General features: G+C 47.7%; 1 protein-coding gene across 1 annotated transcript; it reads left to right on the top strand.

Moving 5' to 3' along the window:
• The first annotated feature begins 1 nt into the window (after position 1).
• LOC131285577 (G-box-binding factor-like) lies at positions 2-13777 on the top strand. Its single transcript, XM_058314437.1, has 3 exons — positions 2-48; positions 165-943; positions 13578-13777. Exons 1-2 carry the CDS (start codon positions 2-4, stop codon positions 748-750), a joined length of 633 nt encoding a protein of 210 aa, XP_058170420.1. The 3' UTR covers positions 751-943; positions 13578-13777.
• The last annotated feature ends 5773 nt before the right edge of the window (positions 13778-19550 follow it).

Here is a 19550-nt window from a genome sequence, read left to right as displayed (position 1 = left end):
TATGGGGCTCGTAAAGAGCCCGCTGTTGCTGGACCACAATCCCAAACGGTACCACTGAATCAACAGCACCATAGCAACTCCACGAACGCCGCTGGCGGCAGCAGCAGCAGCAGCAGCAGCAACAGCGGCAACACCAACAGCAGCAGCAGTAATACGCATAACAGCAACAACAGTAGTAGCACGAACATCAACAGCAGTAGCAACGGGGCCGGGAATGCCAACGCAACCAATCACGCGCTGGTGGATGCGATGGGTGCGTTCGCGACACCCTTCGGCAATAACCTTGGCAGCCTGTTGCAGCAGCAAAACCAGCAGCAAAGCCACCAGCAACAGCAACACCATCTGCAGCAACAGCAGCAGCAACAGCATCACCAACAGCAACAGCAGCAGCTTCACCATCACCATCAGACACAGCACCAGCAGCAGCAGCAGCACCATCAATCGCAGCAAGCGACGATGATGAACAATGCAGCACTCATGCAGCACCAGCAGCAGCAGCAGCAACAGCAACTCCAGCAGAGCCTTCACCATCAGCAGCAACAGCAGCAGCAGCAGCAGCAGCAACAACATCATCTGCTCCAGCAACAGCAGCAGCAACTTCATCAGCAGACTGGTACCGTTGGCGGTGGTAACAGTGGCGCCTCGGCACAACAACACCATCACTCGCTAGCGGCCGCCCAAAGTGCCGCCATGATGTCGCAGCGCAACCCGTTCGGATTTGATTTTAATCATTTCCAAAGCAACTACTAAACGAAGGCCTACTGCGTGCGCGAAAAAGCGAAACATCATCCTTCGAACCATTGGTAAACGGAGAAGACCGGGCAGCCATATCGTTAGGAAGAGTGCATCGGGCAAACGAAACGAAAAACCAACGCGAAATATAAACGGAGCAGATATCCTACTATCAGGCTTCGTGAGGGCAGGCTCCCGGATAGTTTGCCAGGTATGTACCGTAGTACCGAACGCGGAATTGCGTTTCCATTGTATGCGTACGACGACGGCAGGCAGGCAGGGCTGGCCTTTCCCATCCACGGGCCAAAAAGCGAACGGCAACCAGATTTGCTAGATCGGACGGAAGAAAGATAGCGTTGCGCGACAGACATCGCTACCGTATGTCATCCGGAGGGAATTTCATTTAGAATCTGCCATTCTTTTTTAAACTTATTTAACCACCTCTCTTACCCGTACACAGACACAAACTTTCATTGGGGGTGCACTCGGTGCCGTCCACACGTCAACAGTTCCTTCACCTGTGCCGTGCGGACAGCGCGGCCATTTTGAATGACCCGCGTAATTTTGCGGGTCGCCATGATGATGCGGCATGTTTTTCGGTTCCCATCGCGACATCTCTCTGGCAGCGCTTTAATAAAATCCCCTGCATGATGGTTCGTGGTTCGCAATTTGGTTTTTTCCAACTGCTTTTTGTTGATGCCTTGAGGTTTTTTTTTGCATATGGCGGCGAGGGTTAACAACAAGAGTCGACCGGGTGAAAGAGCTTCTGGGGTCGAGCTCGCGGTGGATGTACGGTGCCTTGATGGCAACCGGGGCGGTCTTCACGATTTTCCCATTAGTGTCAGTGCGCGCACGCCTGAAAGTTGCGAGCGCATCCGCCGCGGTTGGGTTTCGCCTGGAGGATGGGTTGATTTGTGCCAACCGAGTGGCCGTGCAATTATAGACCCGACTTGCCCGCAACCGCCATCGTCGTACCTTGCCACTGGCAACGGAGGTCGTCCCACCACCGTTTCGATCTCGCGCGGTGTTTCGGTGACGGCTTCAATTAGAGATGGGACACATCGTCAAATAATATGCGGGTTGCTGATTAGAAACCACCCGGCTGGTTCGCCCACCGCTGGGAGGCAAATGTGCACTTGCAGCCGCAATCATCCACCTCGCGTTAAACGCATCTTCTAACAGGGAGGCTTCTCTTCCTGCTAGGATCTGTGAAACCGCGTTCGATTTATTTTCGTCTCTGCTTTCCGGTTGGCGATGACTTCTTCGAAACTTCATCGATCGAAACGTTTGTTGCGTCTTTGAGGTTCTTTTCTTACTTGCCTTGTTGTTCACTAACCAAAGTTTACTTATTGTAGGAAGCTTCCAAAGGCAGGCGTAAGTGACATGTATTAATGGTGCAAGAAAATTGCCAACAATTAGTTGGAATCCATTTTAGGAAAAGTCACCTCAGATTTGAATCAATTGCCCATTGATTTCAGCAGAAATGTCGTCCTGGGTCCAAGCCGTATGCATCGATCCCAAACGTAACTTTGATGGTCCGGTCTTCAATCTCGGGCAGGACAAAAACAAGTTTAATTAGAAATCGGATAGATCCGGCGAGTTGATTGAAAGGCACGCGAACCCCGGGCACGAGGACCAGCTCGATGGCAAGGACGCGCACGGCGTGTGACAGTTTTCTATCGACGTTTCTTTTAGGGTTATATTTAAATGAAGCACCATTCAACTGTCCGCTCCTCCGGATGTGCTGGGATGGAAGTGAGACACAGAGGCTAGATGAAATTTTCGGTCCCCATCCGTGCGGAAGGTTGTGCAGAGGGCGGTTATTAATTTCCGAGACACCACCGAACCGAACCGGGGGACAGGCGAGAGAAAGAGAGAGAGCGGACCCGGCGACATTCAATTTTCCATTGTCCGGAAAAACCGCACGCAGCGAGATTCTAAACAAAAACCTTGAGCCAGCCTTCCTATCGCAGCGTCCCCCCGGCACACAAGGGTGAAGATTCCCGGGAATTTTCGGACCGGTTTCCGGACCGTGGTGTGTGGCGGGCCACGCATTTTGGGACCCGTGAAGAGATATAGCGAATAAAATAAGGCTTCAACCGGCAAGGCCGGAGGGGCAGGAGAGAAGCGCTGGTATGGGAGATGGATCTGACCGAATGGAAATTTTCGTATTTGCATTTTGCATCATCATGATGTTCCCGGGAAAATGGGGTAGCCAACGCATGGGCCTAAAATGTGCGTGTGTGTGTGCGCGTCAGGGCAAGGGCCAGCACTAGGTAGTTAATGCTTGGTGGTTGATTTTGCAAAGATCCCTCCGTCGCCACACCGGCCCCCCTCCCACGCCTGGCTTTCGTCATTATCGTGAGGTCCTGGGACTCGGTTCTCGCATCGACGTCGTCGTTGTCGTCGGTTATGTGGTTTGAGGTTACCGAGCCTACCCAGAATTCAAATGCAGCCTTCAATCGATCGGATTCTCTCCAGTGCGTCATCGTCGTCGTGGGTGGGTGCAGGGATCGCAACGTACCCCTCACACACCGATGCACACTGATCCCCACGGAAGGTCCCGCGTCCAACCACCCAACACCAACGAGTGCAGTGCGTGCTTTCATGCGAATAGGTATTAGATTCGCTCCTTCATCTCATCTCACGGCCGGTCGGGTAGCCATATTTACTTGCAATATATTATGTTTACCATTAAAACCGTCACCGACCGAGCGGACGAGCGAAGCGAAGCGAACGACGAACGTCCATCCGTACGTACGTGTACGGACAGTGGACCTCGCCAGGTACGCACTACTCCACCTTTGGAAATTAAGGCACGCCATGGCCCGGTGCGCGGTGCGGTTAGATCCTCCCCCTTTCTTCCGTCCACCTCGTGGCACCCGGGGATCAAAAACGACGCGTACACAGAATCCCGTCCGAAGTGGCTGGCTGGCTGGCTGGCTGGCTGGGCACAACGGTTGGCGAAAGAGGCTTCCCATTCTCTCCATCGCCATTAGTTTGTGCACGGCTACGGAAATATATGTATTGAGCTTTTGTGGCTAGGACAGGCTGCGGCCCGGTTCTGCACCGTGGAGCAGAAGGTAGAATGTAGAACCCCGCCGCCGCCGCCGCCGCTGCAGCGTCCCCCTCACGCCCCCTGCAACCGTTCTCGATATCATCTTTCCTTACGTCGCCCGACGTACCGTTGTTGTTGGTAAGCGGGGGTTTTTTGCCGGCGAACTCCCTGACCCGTTGGAGGGATGTATGTGTGTATGTGTGTGTTGGGCAGAGGCAGCACAATTAATGCAAGTTTGCATATGCACCTCCCTACGGGGTGCGCTTCTCTCAAATTTCCAATCCCGCGTGTGCGTGCGTGTGGTCCGTTCTTGTGCGTAGTTCAATTTCTAACGATCCACACACCCTCTTTTCCCTCCCAGGTGCTCACCTGTTCTATTCCAGCGCATCCAAACACAAACACACACATGGACCGTACCCACCTCTTACTGTCGGCAGCATCAGTATCGATGCTGGGCACCCAAACGGATTGGCAAAACCACAGCCACAGACCCTGGAGGAGGGTGGATGGGTTGGGTGGAAAACGGGCCGTTTGACCACCGAAAAAGGCCATTTACACGGAGAGCAGAGAAGCGAAACAAAAACGAATTGCTGCGGGGGGAGGAGGAGGCGTGGGGTTCAGTTCTGTTTCCGGTGCATCCTGAGAATGGGTGTGAGATGCTGTTGCTATTGTTGCCGCATACACTCACCCCACTCCCCATCTCCCTACCTCGGTTGACCAATTGCTTCATCTTTCCCCCACGTTTACGGTGCAGAAGAAAGAATTTTTGCAGTTTAAATCGAAAAATTGCTTCCCTAAAGGAGGGGGATGGTTGGGAAGAAAGTGAAGGATGCGTTGGTGGGGTACTGCATTTCCCGGCGGGATGGGGACGTTCAGGTAAAGGAGTATGGGACAACTGGTCCGCTTGTTCGTTCGTTAGCGATTCGTTTCTCGTTTCGCGCCTTTGGAGGGAAAATAAACATCCGCTTCCCATCCCTCGGCGCACACACGAGCCAGGATCCGGAACTGCGCTGGCCGTGCAAACACACACACAAGCACTCACAAACCGGCAGTAGAGCGCCCCATTTGGCACGCATACCGTTGCACGCATCTTCGCCCGGAAATCCTTGTCCCGCTCCGAACTTTACCGCCGACTCTTCTATGCATACGCACTTTCGTCGACGTCGTCGCCGTCGTCGTCGTACGGGAAAAAGGAACGGGCCTGCCCTTGCCAAAGGAAAACCGGAAGGGAGTACACTTGTGCGCGCGCGCGCTTACACACACACACACGCGATCGGTGCTATATGGTCGTTCTCGCTCTCCTCGTAAGCCACGAGCAGGTTTTTGGTGGGAAAAGAGAAAAAGAAAGGATGGCACGCCGCTGGCCACACCGGTAGGGGATGGTGGCACGCGTGGAGAATGCCCCGCCGGTGCCACACTATCCTTCCGCGTGCATGAAACGTCGTGGCACATACTGCTCTCTCATTGCACGTTTTGTAAACTGCAACGCACTGTTCCTCTGCTTACCTCCACCACGACGACGAGCGTGTCCTTTTACTTATATCGTGCCTGTGGAGATGGAAGAGCAGCGGCGGGCCGGAGGTGGCTGAAATGGGTTTTGGAAAATCATCGAACCCACAGGTTTCCACCACACGACGATATACCACCTACAAAGCGGAATCGGTGTCGAACAAACGCGCGCGCGGCCAAAACTTCGGGTAAAGCTCTCGAGTGAACTTTCGGAAGTCGGCCGTTCCTTCGTATCCCTGGATGGCAATGTACGTTTGTATACGTGTGTGTGTGTGTGTATGTATAATTCTACGATTTGGTTGTGTGCGTGATGGAGCCGTTGTTTGGGGATGCTTTCTTGGGTTTTACTTGTATTACTTCTGCAAGAGATGTACCAAATGGGGTTTTATGATAATGATATGGAAATAATTTCAAGATAATATTTAACATTTTCGGTCCAACCTGTCAAATTTAATGCCCAACGGAAGCTATATGTTATAATTTCTAGGTTTTTAATCTTAAATCGAAAAGATACAATCATTTATTCCTTCCTTTGCATTGAATAATGTTTCGGTAAGAGCGGTCTGTGTCAAAATTACATATTATGATTGTGGATTTTAATTTCCGAGCATTTCCAGTGTGTCCCAAATTGTTGTTAGCCGGATTTTATTTTTATTTCATTTTTTATTTTTCATTTAATGACACAACATTCCCTAGTGGGAGGACCAGGCCTCACTCCTAAGAGAGTCACTGTGACCGTAAGATCGTATATTGTAGATCGATGGTTAACGGTTCGTAATACCGGAGGATGACTCCGGTTCCAAGACTCGAGATTCTGTTACACACCTCTGGCGTGGAGTTGGCTCGCACTAGCGCTGCGCCTTGGACACCCATGGGATTTGATTCTCCGGAGTCTTTTGAACGAGGAAATCTTCTCTTTGACACCGTTTGGAACACTAATGATACGTCGATGATATTCTGCCTTATTAGTTGCCTGAAGTTACTGGTTGGTATTAATCGTAACCTTTAACATGCTAAATACAACGGAAAATTATATTTAATATTTTCACAAAGATGTATTAAACGCTAGAAACTGACTATAACTGAAAGCCGCACATTGGTGCATTTCAGTTTTATAATAATTGTTCAGAACACAACTCCCATAAATATACTTCTCACCAAATAACTCTCCATTTGTAAAACGATCCCACATTGAAATTCGGTGAATAATACATTCCGAAGGCATAGATGTTTTCTCCCAACGGTACATCACTGGCCGCCACGACTTGTTCGGTGCTCGTTAAAGGATAAAAGGCTGATTTTAATGATTGTGCCGTAGTCTGTGACGGGTGCTTTCGGAAAGCATACGTACACACAAACACACGCCCCAAAATTGCCAGTACGTACAGGCAAACATAAACTCACACGCCAGGCACAGCGCTAAACCGCAACGAACGTTTGGGCGATAAACTTGCCCAAATTTTCCTTCCCTCGCGCAAAGGATTCGCTGACGGTTGGCGCGCGCGTTCGGCCCCGGGTTTTCCAACCTCGTCGTGGCATTCCGCCGAGACGCAAAGCGCGCAGAGAGCGATGGAATGCTTGCTCCGTAAACTAACCTTGCTGCGAGCCTGCGAGAAGACGGAACGAGCGCCATTTTACAAGCGCGCTAAGGGCAAACAAGGACAGCTACAGGAAACGCGTGGACGTGGTGCAGTTTCCATGTTCCGCGCGCGACCAGATACGGAGCAGTGTGAACCATTAAAGTCATATGACAGAAAATCAATAATTCCGGAAGAGACGACGTCGACGACGACGACGACGACGACGATGACGACGACGAATGGCCCTTAAATCCTTTATGTACGGGGAAAATATTTGTCCCATCCGTATGGTAGACGCGGTGGTGCGGTGATATGCTGAGGGCTGCGGGAAAATGGTAGGGAAATCTATCCTTCAGCTCGCCTGACAGGTGACAGGTGGGGCCACGGGTTTTGCCCGATGCAAAAGGAATGAAATTGCGTTTCACTCACGATGATAATAAAGAGAGAGAAAAAAAACATATCAAGGATTCAAGCAACTTCTCAACGGTTGAAAAGGGAAAACGGACGGGGGGCGATGAAAATTTTCCACTTGATTTTCTTTTTGCTTGCGTTTGCTCTGTTTGTGCAAGTAAGCCCTCTTCTTGTTTTTTTTAGATAGTACGCTGGTTCCCACGGCACTTGAGAGCGCCACTTGTAAGCATTTTCCCACCCAAACCTAACGAAGGAAAACACTCCTTTGCAAAAAAAAGGGGGATCTGTTGTGACGAAAAAGAAACCCTGGGATCTTTTTCCCCCTTTTAAATCCTCCTCGAAGACTAGAATATCCTCGACCGGACACAGTTTCCTTCCACGTGTGTGCGTGTGGGTGGTTCTTGTACGATAATCCGTACCCCAACCCCTCTATAATCCCAAAGGAAGATCGTGCCAGATTGCCCACTCCGGCTCCGGGAAATTCGTTCATATTTGTCTACATCCCCTCGCTTTTAAGGGTGGTGGGAGGTGGATTGGTTTGTAAAAAGTGGGTGCGTATGGGTCACCCGTCTCCTGCCTTCCTCGCCGTCCCCAAACTGTCAGTGTCCTCTGCTTCCATCACCACCTTCCCTTTTCCCAGGGGAAGCGGGGGAGATTTGGAATTTTCCTAATGAAATTCTGAGCCCTGATTGGAAGAATGCCTTTGGGAATTTTAGTTTCGGGCGTGTGCGTATCCTGTCGTGCGGTCGATGGCCGTTTGGAATTCAAAACTAAACACACATATGCAGGGAAGAACCAACATTTGCGATAAGGCGCGCTTCAGAGAGATGTTACTTCTCCAAACAGTATATTTTCCAGCCTAAGTAAAGGGATGTAGGCGCTCTCCGTACGCACAAAGTACGGAACTCTTTCGCGTGCAGAATGGTCCCTTCTCTTAAAATTACAAGAAGCCCACTACCAACACGCAACCGAGTCACATCCACTGATCACTTGCCGCTGGTCATGATGGTCCCTGGAGGGACACGGAACTGAACACGCTCCGTAACAAAAATAGCTGCAATTATTACCGACACGCTAAATCTAGGTATTCCAGCTCGGCCAACCGAGGAATCGCAAAGCTTGATTCGGGACAATAGTCGGTGGTTGATGTTTTGTCATTAAAAGCAAATTAATGGTCAGCACTGGTTCATTCACTGCAGTGTTGGGAGGTCGAAGATGCGTGAGCTGGACAATTCGAGCTCTTGAGAAATTATTAAAAATGCCTTCTAAAACCATTGCTTGACCAACATTAGATTGCTGGAATGTGTTGGATTTTTCAAAGCAAATGGAATGGAATAGAAACAAGTTCCAAAATATGGCAGATATAAGTCCAAACTATAACAGAGGGTAAGTGCAGATTTTCCAGCTAAACCCTGTAACAATTTTACTGATTATAGGCAATGGCAATGGAAAATTGCGAAAACATCTTTTCTAATGATTGAATTCAGGATATTACTACTTTCATTTATAAATTTGTCGCTTAGTCCATTTCCCTTTTTAAACACTCGTCGTCTAACGTCCGCACAATTCATGGTGTTACAAGGCTTTACGACCGGCGTGTTTGCATCAGTATCTTCGCATCAGACCACCCTGTTTATGCACTTTCTTTTTTCTATATTAGAATATACGTACGTACAGCAAAACGCTCTGCGAAGTTTATTACATTCCATTGAATGTTTGTTTACATCCAGTATAATGTATGGCGGGTGTCATTTGACAGCGTCTACAGCACACCAAAATGATGTGAACGGATGCTTTTGGACTCCGTATGGGGTCTCCAGATGGCAAAGTGTTAAGTTAGTTCATGAACCGTGTTGTGTTCCACAAATAACACCTATAAAATCTACTAAACAGCAATAGTTTACCGGAAGCTTTTGCAATACCAAACTACGTGTTTATAATTCTGCGTGCGGGCTTGTTTTATGTTTTGTCTGCATATAAAATACGATTTCACCCGGGCGGTCGTTCGAATGCGGTGCGATCGAGTTTTTGGATTACCGCAAGTAGAGCGTACGAATGCCGTACCTCCCCCCCTTCCTACCTTTAACCTAACACAACCCCCCGCCTTCTGGTGAACCCCAACACACACCGGAGCTAGCCTTTCGGCAAATGTGTTTTCACGATTGCAAATTGTGCTATTTTCGGTTCTATAAATACTATGGTTTACGTCGTTGTTCGTGGGTTGTTTGTTTTCTTCTTGTGCTTCGGTAATGAATTTGGCGGAGACGTGAAATATCTTTTACTTCATCTGCCACCTTTCAAGTCACCTTTTCGCGAACGTCGGATGTGTGTTACCTTTTTTTCCGAAATGTATATGACCGTAAGTAGAGTAACCAAACCACACCACCAGAGGATCACCTCACGGTTGAGAAACATTTGCTGAGGATGAATAAAGATTCCAACGGGCATCGGATGAATAAGGGTTCAAATGGGTTGAAAACTAACGTTATATAATTTTTTTTAAATATTAAAACCAAACCAGATGATATAACTTAGAACTATTGGTTTTTCATAGATGTCTGAGCGTTCAGAATCAGCCTTCGGACTGACCAAATAAAAACAAAATGAGAATTAGCTTTGAAGTTCAGTTCGTTATGATGAAGTGAACAGTTTGTTTTTCACCCTCCTACCGTTTTAATGTTGGCAATAATTTAAGTTCAAAGTTCAATTATGTCTTAAGCCAACAACAACACTAAAATGTACTTAACATTCTTGAGTACGATCGGCGAACAAATGGAAACTGCTTCACCCACAAAAGGTGTTTTAATTGCAATTGTAAAGGACTGGAGAAACCCGACCAAACTGAACCAGACTGTAATCACTCGGAAAACCGAAAATCAACTATACCTCCCCTACCGTGCTTGACTGTTTTCATCGATCAGATCTATTGCTTCGGCGTTCGCTACTTTTCAATCCAAGTCTAGCGATGGTGGCAGTAAACAACAACCAAAAAACAAAAAGTATTTGACATGATCTGCCGGCAGGGGAGAACAGCGTAACAGGAAAGCTTGTACGGGATTGTACTAATGGTGTAACTACGATGTGATTTTTTTTCTTTAACTTTTTTGTTGCTATTCAATTTTTCCCTTTCCGCCCGAGGAAGCGATTAATCTTTCTCATCTGCACTTTTCAATAATGATAAATGTATATGCTGCTTGCATATGCGGAATCGATTTTCCCTTTACCCCACCGCGTTCTAGTGGACGCGGATAGGTGGTGCGGAAGTAAAAATGGGGGTTACGCTTGACGTTAAAATGCCATTCCGGGAATGTACAGTTTCCTTCCATCCTTTGGGGAGAAGAAGGGGTACGTGAGCTCCGATGCTTGCGGTGTAATTTTATAGATAACATTTTTTGTTGTTGTGAAATAGTTTTGAAAAATGTGAACGATCCATCATCATCATGATGATGACGATGATGAGAAGCGTACCTCAAGCTCGCACACGTTTGCGAATGTGCTTGACAAGCACGCTGGAAAATTGCACGATGACTAGCAGGAACCGTTCGGGAATGTTTCTTGTACCGCATGATGATTTCATAAATTTAAAATGGCAACATTTAAAGCATCTCATGCTGGCGCTTGTATGCTTTCCTTACGACTCCGTAGAATGTTTGTGGCGATTTCAACGAGTTTTCCCCCTTCTACGAGAGCGAGGCATGCCTCTATATAGATCCATTATTGAACTGGGGAAAAGAATTTTCTCAAGACCCCCCCGCCCGTTTGGTTGACGGACGTTTACACGAAGGCACCATGTTCGGCATCAAATGTTTCTTTCCAACCGTCGCTGCTAATTGCGAGCATCAATCAAACTGGTGGGCATAAAAAAAGTGCAATGCGATACACTGTAGAGAAACAGTAGAAGGCAAAACAAATAGCTGCAGTAAACAGTTGCAAATAAAAATGGTAAATTCAACGTATCAAACAACCCTTTCCTGGGGGTGGGTGCTAGTTCTTGATCTCCGTTTGTTGCAAGCTATATATCCCATCGTTTGCTCACGTGGCAAACGGTCCGTCTCCTTCCCTAGGTGGAGCCCTTTAAGTACCGAAAGCCTGGCAAAATAATTGATTGCTCTAATGAAAATAAATAGCGACGTAATTAATCATTTTGTGTTCAATCATAAATTTTCCAAGTTTTACCCTTCCCCCGCAAGGTGGTGGTGGAGGAGTTTCCAGTTTTTATGCAACAGATTTTCATTGTTTTCACCCCTTTCACTTAGAGTTTGTAATTTTCCAAAGGCAAGGAGTGCAGTGAATCTCCTTCTAGCTCATTTTGCTCCTTTAAGAGGTTTTTCTGATATTATACTTTGCGTTGTGCTGTTGGGAAAATGAACGTTTTTAGTTTTAGTTTTTCTTTTACAATATGTGAAGATTGAACCTTACCGGTTTGAGTGCAATCCTGAGAAAGGGATCTTGTTCCTTTATCCAACGGGTTGACCAGCTTCGGATATCCGTGCAAAAGCCGTTTTAGCTGGAAAGATTTAGGATACAATCTTTTTTGTACAACGTTATTCGTTAAAATTTGCCCTCGTAATTGGAAGGGAATGTAATTTGCAAACAATAATACGAAAGAATTACAAAACCGTCTACGAGACAAGTACAGGCTCTTTTCAAGCCAAACCCTTCCCAGTTCTTCCTCGAACCGGTTGGACGAGGATGGCAATTTGTTTCGAATGAACCAGTAAAGACTTTGTTGCCAGCGTTACGTAAGCGCCTTAGTACGGGTTCCTGGAACCAAAGGGAAGCACCTATCATCCTTCTATCCCGGGGGTAGAAGATGGCGTCGCTTCACGTTGGAAGATGTACCTTTTTTTTTCTAGTCCCCCTCCCCCCTCCCACTTGTATTGGGTTTGGAATCGAAAGTATCGGAAGCCATGCTTTCCTAGTATACGTTACTACGGTGGAGGAAAAGAAGGAACCCAGGAGCGGAATGCGGGTTGCGTCCTGACACGTGATCGATTGGAAGTTGTAAATAAATATATGTACTAAATGGGTGAAATAGAAAACCAAAAAAAAAAAACCGGAACACAAACGATCGATAAAAGCACTTCAGCGAGAAGAACTCAAGACTCCATTATACGATTGGGTCTGTGCTCGTCATTCGCTGTCGGAAACGCGGGAAGGGTGTGTGTGTGTGTGTGTGTGTGTGTGAAGATGTTGTCCTGTTGGCGCATTTGCTTTCTGCCTCGCCACGTGGACCACCACCAAGTGGTCGTCACCCGCCAAACGCGCAGCGACTTGGCCGCCCGGGATGGAAGGATTTTATCAGTCCCCCTTCCCAACGAAGGACGTCGTACTTTCAAACCGCACCACGGGGTCTTATAATTGGGTCTGTAACATTCTTCGCAGCCGTATGACAACGAAATGGGAAAGTTTTCGCGAGAAATTCGACGAACCGGGAACCGGGAAAGGGAGCTTACTGTCCGTTCCGTTCAAGGGTTTTCTCCCCGCTCCCAACCAAAAAAAAAAACTTTCCACATTGTTTCCACACAAACCCGGCTCAGTTCCGGTCGAACGCCGCGCGCACTTGCGGAAGGAATGTGCCCACAATTAGCCCTCAGGCCCTGGGAGTTTTCGTCCGGTTCGTCCCTCCCCCCCCTGGTGGAAGGGAAAAACATCCTTTTTCCGAAAAGGGGAGGCTTCCGAATCCCGAGCCCGAGCAGTTCTTTGTTAGGACGGTTCGGTCGCTTGTCTGTTCCAACAAACACAAAACCTGTTCGTACGAACATTCGAACGTGTTGCTTCAGGTTGAACTTTTCCGGGGGTAGTTGTGATGAGGGGCAGGGTGAAAAGGCGGCCGGCGCAGGAGGTAGGGTTATGGGTAAAGCAATCATTATCGTAACCACAACATTCGGCCACGGAAATTTGGCACCGACGACGACAACGTGCCCTGGAATATGTGAGTTTAGTAGCGACCGGTAATGGATTGTATTGTTGGTGACAATTGTTGGGCCCAGTTGGTGAATGTGGTTTAGGGACGGATACATAATTCGAACTATAATTTGGAAGAAGAACATGCCCTCGGGTACACATGTTCACACTTGCACACTCCATACTTATCCATTATTGACTAGTTTATTTTTTGCATCTTCCATGGACATGAATGTGTGGATTGAACCGAACTAATATTAACCGAACGTTGCAAATTAAACGCCAAAGCCTTCGTCGAAGCCGGATTGACATCGCATTTTGATTGGGTTCGCTCGTAAACTAACGGTGGTTTTCTTGTTTTTATTTTGTTTCGATTTTAGGGATCAGTTTTACGTTCCACTCGAGTTGAAGCCATTCCATCATGCGGGGCCCCGCTGTGACAGACTTCCATCTTGGGAAACAGGACGCGCTGTTCCGGGGCTTAACCCACCATCAATAAGTGCAAACAGGAGCGTGCGTTAGATTGCACCCAAAACCGAACCTAAATCCCCTACCCTCCGAAAGCTCGAAGGGGATGATAACAAGCCAGAAGATAAAGAAAGCGGAGAACAGCGAAGAGAAGCTTTGGTTCTTGTGTAGTTCTGGTTCGGTGATGGTAATGCTGGTGCTGGCGTTGCTTTCACCCAACGTTACCACAGCCGCCGGCTCGGGGAGCGACAAATAATTCCCAGAAATGGTGTGCCCGAAACATAAACGAACGGACGTGCGCGCGCAACAACACCACCGAACAGCAACGCAGCGTAAACCAAACCAAACAAACGAGTGTACGAACGGCACGAACCGCGAGTTCTTGCGAGCTGGTGTGGCCACGGATACAGGCCACCAACCCTCCTACTCACCGCAGCGGACACGCACTCCATCGAGCGGACCGAACTCCTGGAGGTGGGCATGGAGCTGCGCGCGCTTCCCGGCAAGCGGTATCCACAACCCCGTACATACACCAGCTCCAGTTAACTCCAGGCATCATAAGGACAGCCTCACCGCGCGCGATGCAGCTTTTTCGAAGCGAACCAGCACATCTCCACCCTTGCCGACGAACCAAAGTATTTTCGCCATCGAAACGTCGTCCGTGTTGTGTCGTTAGTGTCGAAATTGAAACCACCCACTTCCCATTCCCCTTCGCCCACGGCACGGGTTTGGTTTCCTCCTCCTACCTCTTTTTGCGCGGGCTCCCAAAAACAACCTTTTCGATCTTGAAACTGTTTGTGTATGTGTGCCCGGGTGTATGTTTTCGATGCATCCGCAAATCGAAATTGCATCGATGCAACCGGGCCCGGAATGGGGAGAACCTTTGCGTTCGCCCCATCCGGTTCATCAAACACGGCCCTCGTTGCCCTTCTCCCGGGGAGAGGGTCATGTCAGACTTAATGCACTACTCGGTATAGTGCACGCACGCACACACACACATACACACACGATGGATGCGGCCAAAGAAAGGGGAATGCTTGGAATGGATTATTTAGGAGGCATACGGCGGGAAGGAAGGTGCTTTGCAGATTCCGCGCTTGCCGATGTTCAATCAAAATGTGTCCTCTTTCTCTCTCTCACTCTTTCGCTTACCCACCCTGTTCCGATATATGTTTTTGATAACCAATATGTGTTGTGGTAAGGAAAACGGGGGAGAAGGCGCGGATTGGTCCATCCGGAGGGTTTGGAAGCCGATCGTCATCTTTCATCTAGTGTAAATTCAACTTCAGAATGTGCATCGCCGAAGCGATGATGTTGTGCCTGCGCCGAGAAGTTGGGAGGTTTCCCTTTCAGAGCATGGCAACGATGATGATGATGATGACGAACGTTGGCGTATGGGGTTTCGGATAACAGCACTAGCGCCACTAGCCCTAGCAACAAGGACTGCTTGGCTGTGTGTGAAGCAGAAAGATACACACAATTCCATCAACCATCAAAAGCAACAGCAAAACAAACACAATCGACCGAACGACGACCGAAATCCCACCTCCCGCGTGGCTTGAACGACACGAATCGCGCGATTCTAATATCCTACCCCCTCCACCCTCACCCCCCGATATATCCCATTTGGGACAACTAAATGCAAACCCGCTTCTCCCTCAAGTGCCTGTGTCCCAAACTATTTGTCCTTCTTTGGCAAACGAACGATGCACCCGTATTCGAGACGCACCCCCGGGGTGGACGGAGGGTATGCCGATCGTTCGGGGGGAGATACACAGGCACAAACAATCAGGGACCAACTATCCGGCCAAACCTTCTCCTCTGGCCACCACCGGCGGTTCCTTCGCTGTCCATTAGTTTGGGATAAAGAGCCCACAACGTTAATGTATGACATGCGGGTTTATCCCGTGTCTTGTGTTCGGGGAGCTTAAGCTTTATCCTGGCGTTTGTTATCGTGCCAGGTGGGGGAGGGGAGACGGTAAAGGGACACATACACACGTATCGAGGCAGTCTATTGCATGTATTACCCGCGAGGTTGTTTTGTTAAAGTCTTCAACTCCCCCCCTCTTTTTTCACACGATCCCCGCTTTTCGGCTCGATGCAACAACATCTCCTCTCCCTTGCGAGAAGAAGATCTCGATCCCGAAACAACAACAACAACAACCTTTCGCGAAAATCCCCTTTTTGGCGGACATGCGCGCTTCCAAGCGCGAGACGACAAAGGCTCCGGCCTGCGAAGAAAACAGTTCGCCTGCACGAGCGACGAAATCCTCGGGAGGAAAGCGAGCTCGGAGGACCTGGACGTGGAGACAGGTTGAAAGCTTTTCGCACGCACAGTCCTCGGCCCCCTCAAGCCCTTGCGTCCTTGCGTGATCTCGGGAAAGTTGTTCGAACGGATCAGATGGCGAATCACGATATATGGAAAGCTTTCTTTCATGTGTGTTCCCAAGCCACGTGTAACCGCACCACGTGCACTCGGTGCAGTTTTCCCCCCTCCCCCTAGGCTAAGGGGGACGACCAAGGGCACTTTCCTTGCCCTCCTCATCGGTGGAAAAGCTTCTAACGGGATCGTGTTTTTCTTTTAGCTTGCAGCTTCCAGGTCACAAGCGAGCTTTGTGCAGAACGTGTGCTGACGCCAACCCGTGTACTGGATGGAAGCGCACCAGTGGTGAAACTCTCGAATCGACAAGTGTCCTTTTGTTTACCTCTACCCTCCCCTTCCCTCATACATACACACATATATGTGAGCGCCACAGTTACTCTGTTGATTGATGGCGAAGTTCTTTGACAAGCACTTTGGCCGAGCGTGTGTACAGTTGAAGTGGGAAATGCGCACTAGGGGGAGAGGGACAGAGTGACCCGGAAACGCAGGGTTTCAAATAATTGGGAAAACTCACGGGACGGGTGGGGCAAGTGGAAGGTTGTTTCGGTGTTGGGGAGGGGAGGGTATGCCCTCGGGGCAGCCAATCGAAATTCGCAATGCGAAACGAATCGTACTCGAGTGCGCGCTTTGCAGGCTTCTTTCCCATGGACTGCACTCTTACATAAATTCAATAAATTCTGCTCACATCTCACACTGTGGGGGCGATGTTCGAATTTGTGTAGTTTCTTGTGCTTCGAGTTTTTGTTTTGTTTTCTTTTCCGATTGCTGTAAACCCCCAGAGGTGTGAGTGGAAAAATGTATAACATTATGCAAAATGGGAAATGGGGATTCGCGGGAAAAAGCAACACTCGCATTCCATCATCCACTTCAAACCATCCATCGTTTCTTTCCCTATCGCCGAAAGACGATGTACTTGTGGACAACACGTTGTTCATGTTGTACATGTTTTAGATGAAAACAACATGCTCTTCTACCGGTTGTCACATTACTTGAAATGTGTGTTTGTGTGTGTATGGCTGTGTTTGGTTGTGTTAAGTTATTGATTTTCCGATAAACTGCGACACAAGCACGCCCGTTACATTGTTCGCTGACCCCTCAAAAGAAATGGTTCCCCCAGTGCCTCCGAGGGAGCAAATGTAAACAAAATTAAACTTAATTGATGGTGAAGCACTAATTGACATCCGGCCGGGGGTTTTTTTTTTGGTGCCAAGCGCGCGCATACCGGGATTCGAATATGTTGAAACATTCTCACTGGGAAACAATGACCAACGCGCGCAACGTGTTCGAATAACGCCATCTTTCCTTTTTTTTTCTCTGTCCACGATCTGCTAGGGATAGGTTTTGTGTCGGACGAACGAAAAAAAAGAAGAAAATTGTCAAGTGAAAGGAGAGAAAACGTATCACAAATGAAACATGGACGAAAGACAAAAATAATCAAAATTAGAAAACAAAATGTATAAATAGTAAAATTGTTCACTTACGGTCGACTGCGATGATGAAGAATGGGCCGATAGTATTAAAAGGAATGGCAAACCATACAAAACCCTTCGCGAAAAGGAACTAGAAAAGCGGCACAAAGGTGAACGATAAGACATGTACAAAAGGAAGCAAACAAGTCAAAAAGCTAGTCCTTGTTGATGGGCGTGTGTGTGTTTTTTGTGGGCTAATGTAAATAGGAGAAGAGAAAAAAAAGAGAACACACGCCACAACGTTCCGAAGCACGGACACAGGGAAGCAGGGAAAACGAAAATCGTCAAAGTACTAGAGTGTAAATGTGTTCGGTAGAGAGAATAACGAAGGGCTAACCCTAAAACCGAGCGCGGAAAATCTGGTAAGCTTTCGGCACGTAGTACCCGTACAGTAAGCTATCAACATACGGGAAGCTACCGGGAGCGATTATAAGAGAAAATTCCAAATAAACACGTAAACATTTGTTAGGTGAAGTTTTAGGTCAAATTTACATGTGTGAATCAACAAACACGACCGGAAGAGACGGGAGACGCCAATAGTCAACATGTCAAAGACAGAATCGAAAGCAAGTTTAATAAAACAAGCGGGAAACATTTCTACTCGCTTCTTACGAGAGCAAAGTGAAGCATAGTGGCAAACAACAAAAAAAAACTAGACCAAATAGAAACGTTGTATGTAAATAATTGGCATCCATTTGATATAGGTTTTATTTCGATTCGATTCCACGAGCGGTTGAAATTGTTGGGAAAAATTGAAGTGATCTGGTTAGAGAGTCGAACAGCGGAGGAACACAAACGGGGAAAGGTTGATGTTATCTTTAGTGCTTTCAATATGTTTCCCTTTTCCCCCCTGCAGCGGTACGCTTCTGTTGTTATCATGGTTCTCAGTTGGAACCACTTTCATGAATGTCATGTTTTCAGTAAAAATCTACGTTACTCTACTACGCATCGCTAAGGGGGTTTTAGTTATCGATTTTATTCAACACAAACGATAAGATTTCCAATGATTTTTCCTTCCTCGTGTAAGCTTGTTATAATTCTTAGACTGAAACGTATAGAAGAGGAGGTGGTGCAAAGTGGTGCAGGGAGAAGAAACAGCGACAGGCAACAGTGCAACAATGACGGCTAGAGCAAGAAACAGACATCATAAGCCTAATGATTAGTATCCAAAAAATGAATAAGAATAAAAAATTACCATCGAATGCAGGCCGGGGCGGACGGCGGAAATAGCAGAAAAAGATTTAATCTAAACCTGTTTCTAGTGAATTTAGCAGTAGTTAAAGTAAAATTTTAACACAAACCACCACCACCACCAATTCCGCAAAAAAAAAACCGAAGGCCCGCAGGTCCCTTCGAGACACATACCTTAGCTGTGTAAAATGTAGGAAAAACGATGTAAAAGGGAAAACGGAATAGTTTTCTCGTGGTTCAAACCGAGCTCTAGTACCATGTGTAGATGATGTACGTGTGTGTAGGTATGTATGTATGCGTAGCGCAAAAAACTACCAAATATTCAATCTCTCAACACCCCCCACAAATCCCTCCCCCCCGATCCCTACGAGATGAGGAAAGCGAAAGAGATGAACAATGTTTTCCGCACTACAGGAAGAGGCAAAATGCAAAGAATTGCCTGAATATCCTCCTAAGGCTTGCGAAAGGAAATGACTGGCAATGGGGAAGGGTCGGAAAGACACTTGCTAAGAGTTGCGAGGGATTACACACGAAGTCGTATATAAGTATAACAATTTGTTTTTAATTTTAACGAACTGTGATGTAAAAACATATTTATTTATATTTAAACAATCTATATAGATACGAATCAATCTCGCAGGAAGATAAAGCGGAAAGAAAGGGATAAAGGGCCTGCTGCTCCCCCCCTTTCCCCATGTCCTTCTGGGGTAACTAGTTGGCTCGAAGCTAAATAAAAACTAGATCGGCTAAAAGATAACTATCGCATTGATGGAATTGTCCGTCTCTCAAGCCACCTCCTACCCCCCCCTTTGGGTGGCTATTTGACTAGAAGGAGAAACAGG

Source organism: Anopheles ziemanni, chromosome 3, assembly GCF_943734765.1.
Source record: "Anopheles ziemanni chromosome 3, idAnoZiCoDA_A2_x.2, whole genome shotgun sequence".
In the NCBI taxonomy this organism is placed as follows: domain Eukaryota; kingdom Metazoa; phylum Arthropoda; class Insecta; order Diptera; family Culicidae; genus Anopheles; species Anopheles ziemanni.
Note: the sequence above shows the minus strand (reverse complement) of the source record. Positions and strands in the feature narration are given on the sequence as shown.